The sequence below is a fragment of the Urocitellus parryii genome, chromosome 9, assembly GCF_045843805.1.
Source record: "Urocitellus parryii isolate mUroPar1 chromosome 9, mUroPar1.hap1, whole genome shotgun sequence".
Lineage (NCBI taxonomy): Eukaryota > Metazoa > Chordata > Mammalia > Rodentia > Sciuridae > Urocitellus > Urocitellus parryii.
Window position 1 is genome coordinate 63,452,119 of NC_135539.1, and position 19,197 is coordinate 63,471,315.

Below are 19,197 nucleotides of genomic sequence, written 5' to 3' on the forward strand. Positions count from 1 at the left end.
GCAGGGTCACGATTAAGCCTGTGTAGCAAAAAATTCAGCCAATACTATACAACCTTGTTACTAAGTAGTAGAAGACATATATTATAGATAAGGCAGTAAGACTCCCCTTTCCACATTATTCTGTCACTATTGGTTTCTGGAAAATAGGCTTCAAAGACTGTTTATGTTAATATCTTACTGTGTTTATCACTTCAGTTGTTGACTTAACCACTAGGGAGAAGATTATATTTCAATATGCATATTAACTGCTATAAAAATGAATTTATGAGTGTCTCATTAAACTGCAAAAGAGGCCTTATTCAGTAAGGAAAGTAATATAAATGGAAAGGAATTATATGAGATTCTTTTAAATTAATTATGTAGTAATGCATTAACAATCCCTTATATTTAGAATGCTGCTAATGACTTGAAATTCACATTGTGGTTTTTTTTTTTTTACTTTAACCTTATTGGACACTGTGCGCCCCCCGCCCCCCAAGAATTTCTGAAGTTTCTCATATCTATCATGGTAGTTTTTAGAAACTGGTGATTAAAGAAAAAAATCAGAAATTAAAGTGTGTCTTTTCTTCAGACAGAGATGACAGTTCTCCACTAACAAAGCAGGAACTTAAATTCATAGGTATGTACCAATCTGAAGCATGGTTTTAAATGTAATAATGTAAAATAATCTGAGGGTATCTTAGTAACTTTCCTAGATTAAGCAGTGCTAGGGATCTGTAGATAGAAAGATGAAGCCTGGAAGGGATTTACCCATAATCTTGGATGGTAGGTGGGATGAACTGGTTCTTATTGTTATGCTTGTTTGGGTTTGTTATATAACTTTAAGACACAATAGATGGCTTTTAGAATTACTAAAACTGTTATTCACAAGGGTCTAGGTGCCTAGGTCTTTAATTATTAAGGGTGCATTCTACATAATGTCATAAGAAGGAAAGAATATGAGATCTTATTGTTTTATGTGTATAATTCTCTAATTCTTTAGTGTGTTTCTCAGAAAATTTTGGATCAGTTGAGAATGAGTGTGTGTATTCTGAACTACAGAATGAAAGTCTAGAGAATGGAAGTCATTACTCCTATGCAGCTAATATATGCATCTGTTCCACCTCTTTCCCTAAAATTGTTAGTTTTCATATACAGACAACACTAATCTTGCAGGCTTTGAAAACTTGCAATATGCAACTTTCCTTCTGACTTAACTGTGTTTTTCGTCTTTCTTTTTTTCTTTTTTTAAAGCAAAAGAGATTTTCTTTAAAAAATATATTTTTAATTGTAGGTGGACACAATATCTTTGTTTTCTTTTTTGTGTGTATGTGTGTTGCTGAGGTTTGAACCTAGTGCCTCACATGTGCTAAACAAACACTGTACCACTCCAGCCTGTATTTTTTTTAATTTGAGAAGTGTATATTAAATTATTTCTATGTGTAAGATCATTAGTCACTTTATGGAAATAAGGACATACCACAGATGAACCTTGCCTTCTAAAAGGAAGAGCCAGGTACACACCTTTATTCCCAGTAGCTTACGAGGCTGACACAAGAGAATTGTAAATTCAAGGCCAGCCTCAGTGATTTCACAAGGCCCGAAGCAACTTAGTGAGATCATGTCTAAAAGTAAAACATAAAAAGGGCTGGGGATATAGCTCAGTGATAAAGTGCCCCTGGGTTATATCCCCAGTACCAAAAGTAATGATTTATTAAAATGGAAGATAAATATGTTTATTAATAGCAATTTCAGAGGATGTAATTAAAGCATCTTTAATGATCTCTATAGTACAAAAGAAGTTTGGAGTGAGGGAATGAGATGTCTAAAGAATGTTAGCGTTTGCTAGGCTCAGTGGCACGCGCCTATAATCCCAGCAACTAGACTCGGGAGGCTGAGGCAGGAGGATTGAAAGTTCAAGATAGCTTCAATAATCTAGCAAGCAACTTGGATCCTGTCTCAAAAAAATTAAAGGGGCTTCTGGAAATCTGGTCATGCTCCCCCTGGGTTCAATCCCTGGCACCAATAAAAGGGAAGGAGGGAGGGAGGGAGGGGGGGAGAGAGAGAGAGAGAGAGAGAGAGAGAGAGAGAGAGAGGGAGGGAGAGAGAGAGAGAGAAAGAGAGAAATATAGATAGATAGATAGATAGATAGATAGATAGATATTGATTTAACCTGATTCCTAAAGAATGTGTAGAATTTAGCTATTAGAGATAGGGATGACAGCTGGACTTCCCAGTCTCAGGTATATAATTAGTACAAGCCAGTGGCACTGACCTGAGAATACACAGGCTGTAAAGTGGCAGTGATAATTATATTTGATATGAAATATTTGAGAAATCACCGCCTTGGCTACTAAGTCAAGAAATTAGAAGTATTTGAGTTGATAAATAAAGCAGTACAACCTGTACTTTGGGAAGGTTCATATTTTGCTAAGGATGGCCTTCAATTTGTAATCCTTTGGCCTCAGCCTACTGAGTCTCTGGGTTTATAGGTGTGGACATCCATGCCCTTTTTGAAAAGAAAAGAAACAAGTCTAATAAAAGATACAAAAAGGGAATAGTAATTTGAAACAAAGTATTAAAAAGAAACAGTAGAAACCTTAATATTAAAAGCTTTTATCAGTGGAAGCAGAAAACACAATAAATGAGATAATAACAATATAGGTAGCCAAGGAACAAAGTAATCAAGGGGCAAATTAGATGAAGGAAATCCTCGAAAGAAGAAAAGGATTATACGTATGTATACATTAAATAAAGACTTTGTAATGATATAGAAGACAAAAGTAGAATCCAGGTAATAGAATCCCCAGGAGGGGAAAAAATAAAAGTGGAGAGGAGGAAATAATTCAAAGAAATAATGGAAGTAAAGTTTAAAAAAAAAAAAAGTCTTAGATTGAAACCATCCATACAGTGCCAATGAAAAGAGTGGAAAAATTTCATCTAGACATTGAAGGAATATGTATTTGATTTAAATTTAATTTAGTGTCTTTTTTTTTTTTTTTTTGTACCAGGGATTGAATCCAGGGGTACTGAGCCACATCCTTAGCCTTTTTTGTTTTTTACTTCAAGACAAGGTTTCACTAAGTTGCTTCAGGCCTCACTAACTTGCTGAGGCTGGCTTTGAACTTGTGATCTTCCTGCCTCAGCCTCCTGAGTCACTGGGATTATAGTTGTGCACCACTGCATCTGGCAGAAAAATTTTAAAGTATTTAAAGATGGAGAATTCTAAAACATTGAACTATTAGTTTTGAAATTTTCCTTGGGAAGAAAAAGTCTAAAAGGATTAATAGACAAAAAAAGACTTTTGTCACAGGGAAATGTACATAATATGAAAAGGCTACAGAAGTATTTGTCATAGCAAAGAATTGAAAGTACTAGTAATACAAAGAGTACACTCATTTTTTGTAGCATTTCCTGGATTTGATAATCAAGTGATATTTAGGAAGTTTGTCTAGCCAGTATCATAGATACATTTCTAGGACACTTAGCTGTCAGAATAACAAATAACTGAGATAATAAATTTATAAAAAGAAAAGGATTGTTTTGGGTTTCAGTCTACAGAGGTTGGCTTCTTGCTTTTGGTCCTTTGGCAAGGCCTCAGCATATCATGGCAGGACATGAGGCAGAATATGCCACTTATCTTGTTGCCAGGAAGCCAAAAAGAGAAGAGGAAGAATTGGGGTCCCATTTTCCCCTTTAAGGGCATAAGTCCAGTGACCTAACGACCTCCTATCAAGTCCTACCTTTTAAGCATTTTAACATCCTGGTAGCATCTCCCTGGGGAGTAAGCCTTTAATACCTGGGTCTTTGGGGGACATTTAAGATGCAAACTATAGGAGAGAGGAGAAGAGGAGATATGTACGGGGAATTGTAGTAGACCAATTTATGCTATGTGCAGGTACAAATATATTATTACAGTGAGGCCTACTGTTATATATAATTATAATTCACCAATGAAAAGAAAGGGAGGGGGGAAAAGATCCAAACTATAGCAGGCACCACACTCAGATCTAATAAGATTGTTTTTCATTTTAGTTGGCACTTTCTCCCTTCCTAAATCTTTCTTTCACTTCCCTTAAACTTAAGCAACAGCAAAAGGAATCATTGCATAATAGCATTTCTTGATGTTTCACGTTTGTATTTAATGATTATTATTTATTTTAATATATCTCATCTCTTAATTCAGGTATTCTTTTATTAATTTGACTACCCATACTTTTATACTTATCTATGTTTTTAAAGAAAAAAAATCACACAGATTTATATTGTTATAGATTCATGATAACCTCAGTTGACATTTAAATTACTTTGTAATGTTAATATACTTTAGTAAACTTTTACTTTCTGCATCACTTATTTGTACCAGGGATTGAACTCAGGAGCATTCAACCACTGAGTCACATCCCCAAACCTATTTTGTATTTTATTTAGAGACAGGGTCTCACTGAGTTGCTTATGGCCTTGATGTTACTGAGGCTGATCCTCCTGACTCAGCCTCCCGAGCCACTGGGATTAAAGGCATATGCCACCCTTCCTGGCTCACTGATGTATTTTGAACTCCACCTACTTTTCCTTCCCCATCCCCAATATATTAGATCTGTCTTTTCCTCCTACTACCAGAAAATCTCATCATCTTATAACCTAATTCTGCAAACGAGATTAATATTATCCATCTCTTTACTTTCACTGAGTCATGCTTATAGTCAAAGGCTAATCATCTCACACATGCTAGGCAAGTGCTCTACCACTGAGCCACAACACAAGCCCCTCAAATGCTAGTCTTTAAGTGTGCTTTAAATTTTGTCTTTTTCTGCCTTCTTGCAGACTTTGTCATTTTAGTTTCTTCATTCTCTCTTTTTACCATCTACTTCTAATCATACTTTACTCTGTCTTTCTTCTTGAAAACAATAGCACCAAAGAAATGACAAACAACAAGCAAACAAACAAACAAAAGATACAACCTCAACCCCAAATTCTTTTGATCCTGCATTCCTATTGTCTGTCCTGAAACTTCTGCTACTGATCCTTTGAAATCCCTTCTTTGTTTTTGTGACATGTCTGTGTGTGACTTTTTTCTTCTTGAGACTTCTTGTGCTTCCTGATTTCTTTCTTCAATTCTGGACACAATCTTCACCATCATACTTTACAAATCACTGCCCCCCCCCCCCCCGCCTTTTTTTGGTACTGGGGATTGACTTCAGGGGCACTCAACCACTGAGCCACATACCCAGCCCTGTTTTTTATTTTATTTAGAGATGGGGTCTCACTGAGTTGCTTAATGTCTCACTTTTGCTGAGGCTGACTTTGAACTCATGATCCTCCTGCCTCAGCCTCCTGAGCCACTGGGATTACAGGGTGTGCACCACCACGCTTGGTACTTTTCCTCATTTTTTCTAGTCTATTGTATGGAATTTTTGTTAGACACAATTGGAGTTTATTTCTGCCCTTTATGTTCCTTAAGCTCTCTTTTATATTTTCCATTTCTCTATCTATTCTGGATTGAGTTATTTTCCTTTTTTAACTAATTTGGTAATCATGTCTTTAGCTCTGTTTCCCACTGTCCCCCATCCCCATGGGGAATGAACTCAGGGATGCTCTACCACTGAGATATATCCCTACTCCTTTTTATTTTGAGACAAATTCCCACCAACTTGCCCAGGCTGTCCTCTTGATCCACTTTGCCTCATCTTCCTGAGTAGCTGGGATTACAGGCATGTGCCCTGCTTTTAGTTCTGTTTAATTAATTGTTTCACCTAATCGTTGAGGAAAAAAATTTGTGTTTTTCAATTTTAGAAATTCTTTGGGGTCCCCTTTAAAATGGACCCGGTTTTCTTTTCTTTTCTTTTCTTTTCATTTCTCTCTCCTTTTTTTCTTTCTTTTTGAAATATGTAGTTCGTTTCCACATCTAAAAATATTTTTCAACAATCTCAAGTGTATAGAAATATTGCAAGTGTAAATGAGACAACTACCATTTAGTCTTTTTTGAATGGTTATGTTAATATTTTTGAAGACGACCAATTAAATTTTGAATTTTTTAAATTAGATTCAGGTTCTAAAAATTTAGATTGTTTTTGAGGCAGAATATCATAGAAATGATCTTTTTATTGCATATTAACAGATGACACACAATCAGGTTTTTCCAATGTAAAGGTTTTCTTTTTTTTCCCCCTTTATAAGTATTAATTATTTTGTGGAATAAACTGTGGGACTATGTAAAAATCCCATTGCTCATCTTTCAGTATAAATTTACAGATTAGCATATTTATAATGTAGCCCTCATGATTTATTGTGAAACTGAAACTGAAATTGTTCACAGTTTTTGCCAATAGGAGCACTTGAACAAGTTCCATGTCCTTTTGACACATTCCTGTTATTCTTTGAATGATTCTTTGCTTTCTGGCATGCAAATATATTATTTTACTATTGCTTCCATTAAAAAATTACCAAAAATATAGCAGCTCAAGAGCACACATATTTATTAGCTTTCATTTATTTTGTAAGTAGTTTGGGTTGAGCTGGCTGATTTTTCTGTTTAGAGTTTCACATAGCTGAAATCAAGGTGTTGGCCAGCTGTGATTTTATCAGGGGGCTCCAGAAAGAAGCCACTTCCAAGTTCATGCTAGTTCTTGGCAGATTCTTGTTTCTTCGCTGCAGGTGTAGGACTGAGGTTTTGATTTTCTTACTGGTTTTTAGCAAAAGGGCTACCCTTCTACATTTTAGAGCTAGTGAAGGCCAGGTAGATTCTTCTCACGCAATCTTTCTGATTTCCCAATCTGCTGCATTTCTCTTTTCTTTTGCCATATCTTCCAGTGGCTCTTCTGCTCTCCTTTTTGGTTCTTCTTCTTTATATATATATATATATATATATATATATATATATATATATATATATATATATATATATATATATATATATATATTTTAGTTGTAATTGTCAATGCCTTTATTTATTTATTTTTATGTGGTGCTGAGGATCGAACCCAACCCTCACACGTGCTAAGTGAGCACTCTACCCCTGAGCCACAACCCCAGCCTTCCTTTTGATTCTTAAAGACTCATATTGCACCTTATTTTAAGGTCAGCTGGCCGGTTTTCTTATTTTAATCTGCAAAGTTTCTTCCAGCAATACCTACACTAATGTTTGATTAAATAACCAGGGAATGGGAAATTTGTAGGGGAAGTCTTTAGAATTCTGCCTACCACAGCAAGGTATTCCTGGTTCCTTTCTCATTTTCATTCCTCATTTTAGGTTCTTAATCATTTAAATTTTTTTTACTATTTGATTTTTATTTGCCACCTCTATTTTCTAAGGTTCTTAAAGGGTGGTCTATTTTTGTCTGCTTATATGTCATCATGGGGATTGTTCCATGTTTTCTAATTTAGGATCGTGAATTTACTTTTTAGTGTGGCTGAGCATATATCCTTTTATAGAGGTGTGGTGCTTGCTTTCCTGTCTGACCCTTTCTCACATTCATTTCATATTTTGTTTTGTAAACCAGACACATTCTCTCAATTCACATCTTGTACCTAAGGGCAGATTTTCACCAAAGTATCCGAAGTATAGATCAAGTTTGACAAACTTCTTTATTTTCTCCCTATGCTATGGTTTTTGGTGTGGGATTTTGTGTGTGTGTGTGTGTGTGTGTGTGTGTGTGTGAGAGAGAGAGAGAGAGAGAGAGAGAGAGAGAGAGAGAGAGAGAGAGAGAGAGAGAGAACCTACTCTTCCATTGAAAGTATAGCCCTTTGAAAGTCTCAGCTATATAAATAGGGTCTCATCAGTTTCCATCTTCCATCCATTAGAAGATCAAGGTCTCATCTCTTTTTCCTTGTGAGCACTGAAACGAAAGCTCATATTTTATTGAGACAGGATGACTCCTATAGGGCAGCCATCAGACTTTTCATTTTTGACCCTTAATAGTTTCTTTTCCTTTCTTGTGAGATCAGGTATTCATTTTAGGTAACTTTAATTGGGGTTTTTAGGTTCTCTTTCTGCCTATTGTCAGATACAGGAATTCTCCCATTGATAACTGACTTCTGTAGCTGCAACTCCAGTCAGGTCAGGAATGGCTTTCATGTCATCGAAAGAGTATTTTTCAGTTTTTATCTTATCTGATCTCTTAGCAGATTTGTTAGGAACACCTTCTTTTAAAAGTGTGTGTGTGTGTTTTTTAATTACTACCTTGCTTTTAAAACATGCTTCTCTAGCTTGGTGGCCCTTTAAGAATCTTTTCTTCATTAATTCTCACCAAATTTTAGCTATTTAAAATTTCTGGTCTAAAATATCTAATACCTACTAAAATAATCTTACCTAATTCGATTTTCAGGTCATTGTCTGCACTGCAGTCACGGTGACCTTATAAAATTATTATTCTGGTCATGCCACTCTTCTGGTTACTCTGAAATGAGCCAGGAACAGTAGGCTGAGGCGGGAGGATAGCAAGTTGGAGGTCAGCCTAGGCAACTTAGTAAGACCCTGTCTCAAAGTGAACTGAAAAGGACTTGGTATGTATCTCAGTGATAGATTACCCTTGGGTTCAATTCCCAGTGTTGCAAAATGAAACAAAACAGAATCTTCTCTTTCCATTAGCTTAAAATTAAGAAGTCCTTTATGGCCAGGTGTGTTGATGTATGCCTGTAATTCTAGCTATTTGAAACAGGAGGATCACAAATTCTGGATGGCCTCAGTGACTTAGTGAGATCTTATCTCAAAATTTAAAAAGATTTGGGAATATAGCTCAGTGCTAAGATAACTCTGGGTTTAATCCTGGGCGTGCGCTCGAGAGTGAGCAAGCCTTGTGGCTTGTAAGCCTCTACCTAAGCCGGTCCCAACCTCCATCGTTGAGGATTGTATTTCTTTGCTTAATGTACCATACTGGCTCTGTCAGCTAGGATTCATAGTGTATAAGCCACAGACGTGAATCCTGTCCAATTTAAGCAAAAGATTTATTGAATATATATGGTTATTTTAGAGAAAAGAAAACCCTCATCCCTTTGTTCCATATCTCTGGAAGGAAGGAAATAAGGATAGTTTCAGTGGTTATAAACAAATATTAATCCAGAGGCTCCTAATTTTCTACCATGATATTATTTGACTAACTTGGGGGTCTGACAATTTTCTACCCTTTTGAGTTTAGGATTTAAATTTTCATGAGACAATTTGACTTCCTCAGCTTGGATCCCACATTCATCCTGGGCCAATAATGTATGAAATGTGGGAGGGGTATTTCTTATGTAGAAAAATAGGATGATATCAGGAAGAATTTTGGACAGGGAAACAATAGAAATTATCTTTAAGTACTTTCTTTTAGTTTATTTCATAAAGATTCACTTTGTATTGCTTATCTCAATTAAGGTATCTCTTAGTCATAGCACATTACACCTTTTCCTCATACTATAAATATTCGTATAATTATTCATTTAATGTCTGTCACCTTTACTTTAAGCATCATGAATACAAAGATAGCATCAGTTTTCTTTTTCATAGTATTTATTATTGTGTCCAGGCATAGGAGCAACATAGGTTTTATATAATATTATATAACAAAATTTGGTTTTGGTACTGGGGATTGAACTGAGTGGTGCTTTACCACTTGATTTATATCCTCAGTGTTTTAAAAAAATATTTAAAAAATTGTGGTCAGGCATGGTGGCACACGCCTGTAATCCCAGCGGCTCGGGAGGCTGAGGCAGAAGGATTGTGAGTTCAAAGCCAGCCTCAGCAAAAGTGAGGTGCTAAGCAGTTCAGTGAGACCCTATCTCTAAATAAAATATAGAATAGGGCTGGGGATGTGGCTCAGTGGCCAAAGTACCCCCGAGTTCAATACCCAGTAAACCCCCTCCCCGAAAAAATAAATAAAATATTTAAAAAATTTTGAGACAGTCTTAAATTGCTGAGGCTGACCATGAACCTGAGATACTCCTGCCTCAATCTTCCGAGTCACTAGAATTACAAGCATGCACCACCATGTAAAAACATAAAACAAAGGTAACTATGCAATGTCCTATTGAGTTAGTAAAAAAAATGTTGTTAAAAATAGGAAAGTATGTATAGTAATCATCCCTTGTCTACGCTTTCACTTTCTGTGTTTTTTGTTATCCACTGTGAACAGTGGTCTGAAGTTATTAATTGGAAACTTTCCAGAAATAAACTATTCCTAAATTTAAAATCTCACACCCTCTTACTCTGCCCTACTCAGAATTATAAACATCCCTTTGTCCAGCATGTCCATGCTGCGTATACTACACCTGTGAGTCACTTATTAGCTATATTAGTTGTCAGATTGACTTTTATGGTAGTGCAGTGCTTGTGTTCAAATAACCCTATTTTAATTAGTAATGGATCCAAAGCACCAAGAGTAGGGATACAGAGGAAGCAACCAGGGCACAAAACACGAAAGAACATTTTAAATCTGGTACTATGTGATAATGCTCTTCAGGGAATAGGGAAAAAAGTATCTATAGGCTTGGTACTGTCTGTGGTTCCATGTGTCAGTGGGGGATCTTGAAAGAAATCCCTGCTGGTAAAAGGGGGACTGCTGTGTGGTAAGTGTATAAAGGATTAAAATTCTATATTTAATGTGCAGGTAGAATAAAACTACAAACTACACATTAAGATGTTTGAAAATATATGAAAACATATCAATTTTAATAATATTTATGGTTCTTTTCTACATTATAATAATAATTATTATTATTATTTTAGTTGTTGACATACCTTTAATTTATTTATTTGTATGCAGTGCTGAGAATCGAACCCAGTGCAGTGCCTCACACATTCTAGGCAAGTGTGCTACCGTTGAGCCCCAGCCCATCTACTTTTCTGTGTATTTCAAATTTTTAGTGAATGTGCTAACTTTTGTAGTTAATATCAAAAGAAACAATATATAAAAAGTAAAATAGTTAATGCTTGCCTAAGTAGATTTACAAGTACTGTATTCCATCAAGATAGCTAAGAGTCTCGGGAAACAAAGCTCTAATATAATTTTGTTTTACCCTTTCAGAGTTTGAATGCCTTAGTTATGTATGGAGACATATTCCATAATCTAGAAAGGGGGAGTAAAAGATAAAGAATATTGCATTTATCTATTAGATGCCAAAGGGAAGGGCTGCTAAGGCAATATTAGTAGATATTATTTCTCCTTTATGATTAATATTATGGTTATTACTTATTAAATGCTTACTGTATGGTATGACATATGCTAACTTTAGTATGTAATACTAACGTGTAAATATAATGTGTATGTACACATTACATGCTAATATATGCAAAACTAATTGTACCAATACTGAAATCATTGGTATCATCCCTGCTTTGTTAACTATTTCTTAAGATGATCCTGTTTATTACTTTGGTTCTTTTGCTGAACAAGCAACTCAATATGGTACTGATTTGACCTAGGCAGTTCAAAACTGGCTAGCAGAAACTCAGGTTGGTGAATACTAATATTTCTGTCACTAGGCAGATATGTCTGTCTTAGATATCAATCTATCAATTTTGTGTAATTGCTTTGGAAGTGCGCATTAAAACTTGAATGTTCTCTTGGCTTCTGCCCTTACTATCCTTTTTTTTTTTTTTAAATAAGAGACAATGTGATGCTTTGATTTATGTATGTATTAGTGGGTTTTTTAAAAGTTTTTTTTTATTATTAATTTTTTAGGTGTAGATAGACACAACAAAATGCCTTTATTTTTATGTGGCGCTGAGGATTGAACCCGGGTCGTCCTGTTGCCCCCCCCAGGCGAGTGCTATACCGCTAAGCCACAATCTCGGCCCCATTAGTGGGTTTTATACTGCAAGTTGCCACCCATTAATGGCTAATGCAATGATTTTTAATAGGCTGTGATTTACATTTTTAAAATTTATATTTTGGTGCTGGGAATTGAATCCAAGTCCTCATGCATAGTCTACCACTGAGCTAAATCACCCACCCCCTTAATTTATTCATTTTAATTTGGGACAGAGTCTTGCTAAGTTACTGAGGCTGGTATTGAACTTGGAATTTTCTTGTCTCAACTTCCCTAGTAGCTAGGATTACAGGCATGTACCACTGCCCTGGGCCATCGTACTCTAAAGATCACCATCTGTCCCCATGTTTCCAAATTTTATGAGCATTTTTTATCTACATTTTAACTGGACTTCTCATTTGATACAGTTAATACCCTCCCTTTCTTTATGCTGTTTTGTGTGGCTTCAGTGACACCACAGTCATGCTTTTCTCCTTCTCTTATAGATTGCATCTTGCTTTACAAATTCCTCCTCCATGAATTGTCCTTAAAGTATCAGAAGTCCTTAAGACTTAGGCTGGCTTTTTGTTTGGGGGTGAGGGTACAGAGTTTTCTGTGTAACCAAGATTGGTCTTGACCTTGTGAACTCAAGTGATTCTTTTGGGTTGACCACCTCAGTAAATTACACTTTTAATCAGTACTCGGAAAGCTGTCATTCATTAATATTTTTCTCTATCCTTATCTACCAAATGTAATCATTAAGTTTAGGTAATTCTAACTTTTGGATGTACTTCAGATCCTCCCTGTTAGTTCAGAGGGGTGTAGTTTTTCATCTAATTTATGAAATAGTCTGTTTCTTTTCCATTTATCTGCCTCCCAATCCAGTTGCAACATAGTGGTCAGAGGGATTATCTTTTAAAACAGTAAGTCATGACTGGTGTCTCCCTATTGATCGTAGCATAAATTCTAAACATCTTTACATGGCTTTCCAGGTCTTGTGAGATCTGCTTCTTTCACCTTTCAAGCTTTCCTTCTACTACTTACTCTTAACTATCCTTTAGCTGTTACCTACTTTTTCACCACTGAATATTTTAGTGTCTTTTGAACAGCTTTATTTGTTTGCTTTACTTTGTCTGTTAACCAAACACCTACCCAACTTTTAGTTCTCAGCTTACACAGTGTATCATTTCAGACAGGTCTTTCTTTCTTTCTTTTTTTTAATTTATTCTAATTTGTTATACATGACAGCAGATTGCATTTCAATTCATAGTACACATATAGAACACAATTTTTTATATCTATGGTTGTTCACAAAGTAGAGTCACACCATTCATGTCTTCATACATGTACTTAGGGTAATGATGTCCATCTCATTCCCCTGTCTTTCCTACTCCCTGCCCCTCCTTTTCCCTCCCTCACCTTTACCCTATCTAAAGCTCCTCCATTCCTTCCATGTTCCCCGCACCCCATCCCCATTATGGATCAGCATCCACATATCAGAGAAAACATTCGGCATTTGTTTTTTTGGGATTGAGTTACTTCACTTAGCATGATATTCTCCAACTCCATCCATTTACCTGCAGAAGCCATGATTTCATTCTCTAAGCTGAGTAATATTCCATTGTGTATATATACCACAGTTTCTTTATCCATTCATCTATTAAAGAGCATCTAGGTTGGTTCCACAGTTTAGCTATTGTGAATTGAGCTACTATAAACATTGATGTGGCTGTGTCACTATAGTATGCTATTTTTAAGTCCTTTAGGTATAGACTGAGGTGTGGGATAACTGGGTCAAATGGTGGTTCTAAGGAATCTACATATTGCTTTCTGTATTGGTTGCACCAATTTGCAGTCCCACTAGCAAAGTATGAGTGTGCCCTTTCCCTCATATCTCGCCAACACTTACTGTTGTTTGTATTCTTAATAGCTGCCATTCTGGCAGGAGTTAGATGAAATCTTAGAGTAGTTTTGATTTGCATTTCTCTAAATGCTGTAAATGTTGAACATTTTTTCATATATTTGTTGATTGATTGTATAACACCTTCCGAGAAGTGTCTGCTCAATTTCTTGGCCCATTTATTGATTGGATTATTTGTGTTGTGTTGATGTTAAGGTTTTTTAGTTCTTTATATACCCTAGAGATTAGTGGTCTATCTGATGTGTGGTTAAAAAGTTGCTCCCATTCTGACTCTCTATTCACCTCATTGACTGTTTTTTTTTTCTTTTGCTGAGAAGCTTTTTAGTTTGAATCCATCCCATTTATTGATTCTTGATTTTATTTCTTGTAGTTTAGGAGTTTTATTAAGGAAGTCGGCGCCTAATCTGACATGATGAAGATTTGGGCCTATTTTTTCTTCTATTAGGTTCTGGTTTAATTCCTAGTTCCTTGATTCACTTTGAGTTGAGTTTTGTGCATGGTGAGAGATAAGGGCTTAATTTCATTTTGTTGCATATGAATTTGCAGTTTTCCTAGCACCATTTGTTGAAGAGGCTATCTTTTCTCCAATATACATTTTTGGTGCCTTTGTCTAATATGAGAGAACTGTATTTATGTGGGTTTGTCTCTGTTCTCTATTCTGTACCACAGGTTTACAAACCTGTTTTGGTGCCAATACACCATGCTGTTTTTGTTACTATAGCTCTGTAGTAGAGTTTAAAGTCTGGTATTGTGATGCCACCTCTTGCTTTAGCTATTCAGGGTCTCTAATTTTTTCCAGATGAGTTTCATAACTGCTTTTTCTATTTCTGTGAGGAATATCATTGGGATTTTGATTGGAATTGCATTAAATCTTTTTAGTGCTTTTGGTAGTATGGTCATATTGACAATATTAATTCTGCCTATTCAGGAACAAGAGAGATCTTTCCATCTTCTAAGGTCTTTTTTAATTACTTTCTTTAGAGTTCTGTAGTTTTCATTAATAGAGGTCTTTCACCTCTTTTGGTGATTCCCAAGTATTTTATATTTTTTTTGAGGCTGTTGTAAATGGGATAGTTTTCCTAGTTTGTCTTTCTGAGGATTTGTCACTGATGTACAGAAATTCCTTTGATTTATGGGTGTTGATATTATATCCTGCTACTTTGCTAAATTCATTTATTAGTTCTAGAAATTTTCTGGTGAATTTTTTTGGATCTTCTAGGTATAGAATCATGGTTGGCAAATAGTGATAGTTTGAGTTCTTTTCCTATCCGTATCCCTTTAATTTCTTTTGTCTCAGATCTTTCTTGATTTCTAATTTTTCACTCTCTTACTACCTTTTCTCTTTCATCATAATATGTGTTGGCATTTATATTCATATACTTGTTTTAATGGTCACCTTCCTGGTAAATTGTAAATTCCTTGAGAGCTTACCTTGTCTTGGCTGTTCCCTGCTTATTCCCTGCTCCTTGCAAATTGCCTGTTTCCTAGTAACTTCTCAACATTTGTTTGCTAGACAGAAGGAAAGATAGAGGATGGATGAATAGATAAATTAATATGAATCAATCTGTTCCTGCCATCCTCTGTATCATTCTGTATCTTTGTTTCTATTTCTCTATCCTGAAGAGATACCTTTCAGAGTATTTTCTTAGAGCTTGAGCATTTCTAGAATTCAGTTTAAGTGAATGAATGTCACCTTGGTTTGGTTAAAATAGTATATAACTTGTAAAATATGGAAACAGAATGAAATAAAATAGAAAGCAGATACAGAAAAATTTAATAGGACTATTTTCCTGTGAAGAAAAATCTAGAGGTTTTATTTCGCTGTTCATACCAATCATACCTGAAGTATGAGGGAGCTGAGGGCTATCAGCAATCCTTATTTTCCAAAAAAGATTTTAGAATTTTAAGCTCTTCTGCCTTGAATGAAAAGGAAAATTTTGATGTGCTATCTTTTGTAGTAGAAACCTGAGTGTGACATATAGTTTCAGAATGTCATCATTGGATTGTCATTTGGCTGTGCAATTTTGCATTTAATCACATATTAGTACAATATCAAAAACAGAATTAAAGTTACAAGATCGAAAGTCTTCAGTCACCACAGTTCTGTTTCTGAATATTATAGTTACCTGATATATGACTGCATGTGGTGGTGATAGCCATTACTGCTTTCAAAGTGTAGTAGGGAACATTAGAGGCCTTGACAATTATAATATTTCACTTGTTTGACTTTTATTTTAGTTAGAATTTAAAATACTAAATAGCTGTGGCTACCATTTCGTTGAAACTTACTGTGGGGTAGACATTTCTAGATAGTTAGGTAGCTATGATTTTTGTTATATAAATGACAGTATTATGGAGGCTCAAACTTTTGTATTTTAGTTTTAAAAGTTGGAGGGTATGCCTGTAATCCCAGCAGCTTGAAAAGTAAGGCAGGAGGAACTCAAGTTCAAAGCAAGCCCCAGCAACTTAGCAAGACTCTAAGCAACTCAGAGAGATCCTATCCCTAAATAAACTATAAAAAAGAGCTGGGCTTGTGGCTCAGTGGTTAATTCTCCACTGGGTTCAAACTCCGGCACCAAAACAACAAAAACAAGAAAAACACTCTACTGTCATATACATCTAAAAGGAACACCAGAGATATGAAAAATTGTGATCTATATGTGTAATATGCATTGTAATGCATCCCACTGTCATATATAAATTAAAAATAAATAAATTAAAAAAAAACAAAGATTTTTTAAAAATCTGAAGGAAAAAAAAATGTTGGAGAATCCATGTATAGTAGGCCTTTCAGCCAGGTCCGATACATACCTATAATCCCAGAGACTTGGAAGGTTTAGGTCAAATGACAAGTTCAAGGCCTACCTTGGCGCCTTAGTGAAACTCTGTCTCATTGAAAAAATAAAAAGAGTTGGGAATGTAGTTCAGTGGTAGAGTACCCCTGGGTTTCATCCCCAGTGATACAAAAAGCTTTTCACCATCAAATTAATAATGCAATCAGCATTTTATCTTTTAAGACACTTTGAGAATTGTTCAGTAGTTCTGTAGTTGTGCACCTGAGTCTTCCTCTGAGTCTTCCTTTTATAATTCCTGTGTACTTTTAGGGTGCTCACTAGCATTTCGCTTCTGAATATTAGTAGCTTATGAATACCGATCACCTCTGCTGTAAGATTCTTTAAGTTCTTTGAAGGCAGAATTTTTTTTCTTGCTGTCTTTAGTACTTTTTTTAAAAAAAATAATACAGAGTCAATAAATATTGATTGAATGAACCATGGAAATGATCAATTTTTAAAAGTACATATCTTTTTCTTAGATATGTGCCTGTGCTTTGCAGTGTAAGGTTTGTAAATACTCAATTCTTGATGCGCTTTTTCCTTTTTTTTTTTAGTCGTAGGGATTGAACCCAGGGATTCCTTGCCACTAAGTACATCCCCAGTCCTTTTTACTTACTTAGTAGAGAGACAGGGTCTCTGTAAGCTGCTTAGGCTGGCCTCAAACTTGCAATTCTGCCTCCGCTTCTCTAGTCACTAAGATTGTAGGGCTTGTGGTCTCGTCTGTCTTGTACCACCAAATTTCTTAAACTGAGCGGTTGAGCACTTGCTTAGCATGTGTGAGGCTCTGGGTTCGATCCTCAGCACCACATAAAAATTTAAAAGGTATAAAAAAACATATAGTTAACATTTTTTTTTTTAAGTGTCCTCTTACCAAGATTTATTGCCACATTTAGTGACTTCTTTTTCTGGCCTTCAATAATCAGTGTTTTTGTTGACCTTTTCCTTTGACTTTTTTTTTTCCTTTTATACCTTTTTTTAAATGTGGTGCTGAGGATCGAACCCAGGCCCCACCTGTCCTAGGCAAGGGCTCTACCGCTGAGCCACAATCCCAGCCCCGAATTTTTTTTTTTTTTTTTAACTTGTGATTCCTAAGATGTCAGTCTTCTAAGTTTGTCCTTTGTGGTTTTGTTTTTTTTGTGTCTACCTTTTAAATAGTAATTCCCTAAGATCCTGTCTTTGGTCCACTTCTCTTAATCATGCCAAGAACGTTCCCTGGGTGATAGATATCATTTTGGTGCTTGTCTTTGACCATTGTCCATATTAAGAGTGGTAAATCAAATACTTATAGATGCTGGGTGGTATTATATATATACATGGGTAAAAAGGTGAGTGAACACAGTAAGGGATAATGGGAATTCTGGTGGATTAAATTATCTATGTCTTGAAGCTCCAGCCAGATTGTTGACAGTTCTTCAGTTTTTCCAGGGAAGCTAGAAATCTAGACTTTTTAATTTGAAATTTCAATATTTCTACATATGAGCAGGTAATTAAAATTTTTAGCCATAGTGCAGGCCAACAGAAAGTCTTTTTGAGTTTGCAAGTTTAATTTACTATCCCTCTGTGTGCCTAGAACTGATTTTTCTGTCAAGCCTCAGGCTCATCCCATTGTATTGTAGTGTATACAGGAGTCGTGTGTCCCACAGGTGTCTCAAAGAATGGGATCATCTGGAACCTCAAAGATGTATTAGGAAAGAGCTGGGAGTCGTGTGTCCCACAGGTGTCTCAAAGAATGGGATCATCTGGAACCTCAAAGATGTATTAGGAAAGAGCTGGGCGTGGTGGCACATGCCTGTAATCGCAGTGGCTCGGGAGGCTGAGGCATTAAGATTGCAAATTCAAAGCCAACCTCAGCAATGGCTAGGCACTAAGCAATTCAGTGAGACCCTGTCTCTGAATAAAATACAACATAGGGATGGGGATTTGGCTCAATCGTCAAGTGTCCCTGAGTTCAATTCCCCTGTAACAAAAAATGAAAACCTAAAAAATCATAAAAAATGTATTATGACATGGTTTCATTTTATAGAATCAGGCAGGTATGAGTTTGAATCCTGATTCTGCCTCTTATTAGATCACCAAGGAAGTAACTTTATTTCTTTAAACATCTGTTTGCTCATGTAAATTGAAAGCCATGTTTAGCTCCTTGAGCTAGCCCTTTTTATTTTTATTTTGAGATAGGGTCTGACTAAGTTGCCCAGGCTGACCTCAAACTTGTGATGCTCCTGCCTCAGCCTCCTGAGTAGCTGGGATTTCAGGTGTGTGCCACCATGCCAGGCAATATTTATGTTCAAAGTAAATTGATCTGTTAATATAACTTAGTAATTGTTGTCTTCTAGGGCTACAGTTTCTAAAAACAATTTATAGGGGGTTGGGTGGGGAGCCACTGCAGCCCACTAAGATCATTCTTTTCTGTTTAAATGTCAAGTTCTCTTGATCTTCCCTCCCTCTTGTGAGCCCATGTTTATATTTATAGCAAGGTTTCTCAACCTCCAAACCCGACACTCTGGGCCCTGGGCTCGATCATTCTTTGTTGTGGAATTATCTTGTGCAGCAGTCTTAGCTTCTACCCAATGGATATGAATACTATTCTACAGTTTTTGATGACCAAAAATGTTCCAGACATTGTCAAATACCGCATGGGGCACTTGAGAACTACTCATTTATAGATGTGTTCCTATCTCTTCTTTTATCCTCAAAGAGCTTTTCTTCTCCATGTGTTTTGTTATTAGCATAAATGGGCAA

At 35.9% G+C, this 19,197-nt stretch overlaps 1 protein-coding gene across 5 annotated transcripts in view; it reads left to right on the plus strand.

The window, feature by feature from the left end:
• Positions 1 to 19,197, plus strand: part of Mllt10 (MLLT10 histone lysine methyltransferase DOT1L cofactor) — a 190,230-nt gene that overhangs the window by 141,221 nt on the left and 29,812 nt on the right. For 4 of the 5 annotated variants that reach the window (XM_077802629.1, XM_077802633.1, XM_077802632.1 and 1 more), the window contains one exon: positions 572 to 619. The exons of the other annotated variant lie outside the window; for it this stretch is intronic. In XM_077802629.1, the coding sequence (XP_077658755.1) occupies positions 572 to 619 (48 nt within the window). The remainder of the gene's footprint in view (positions 1 to 571; positions 620 to 19,197) is intronic. 5 annotated transcript variants of the gene reach the window in all.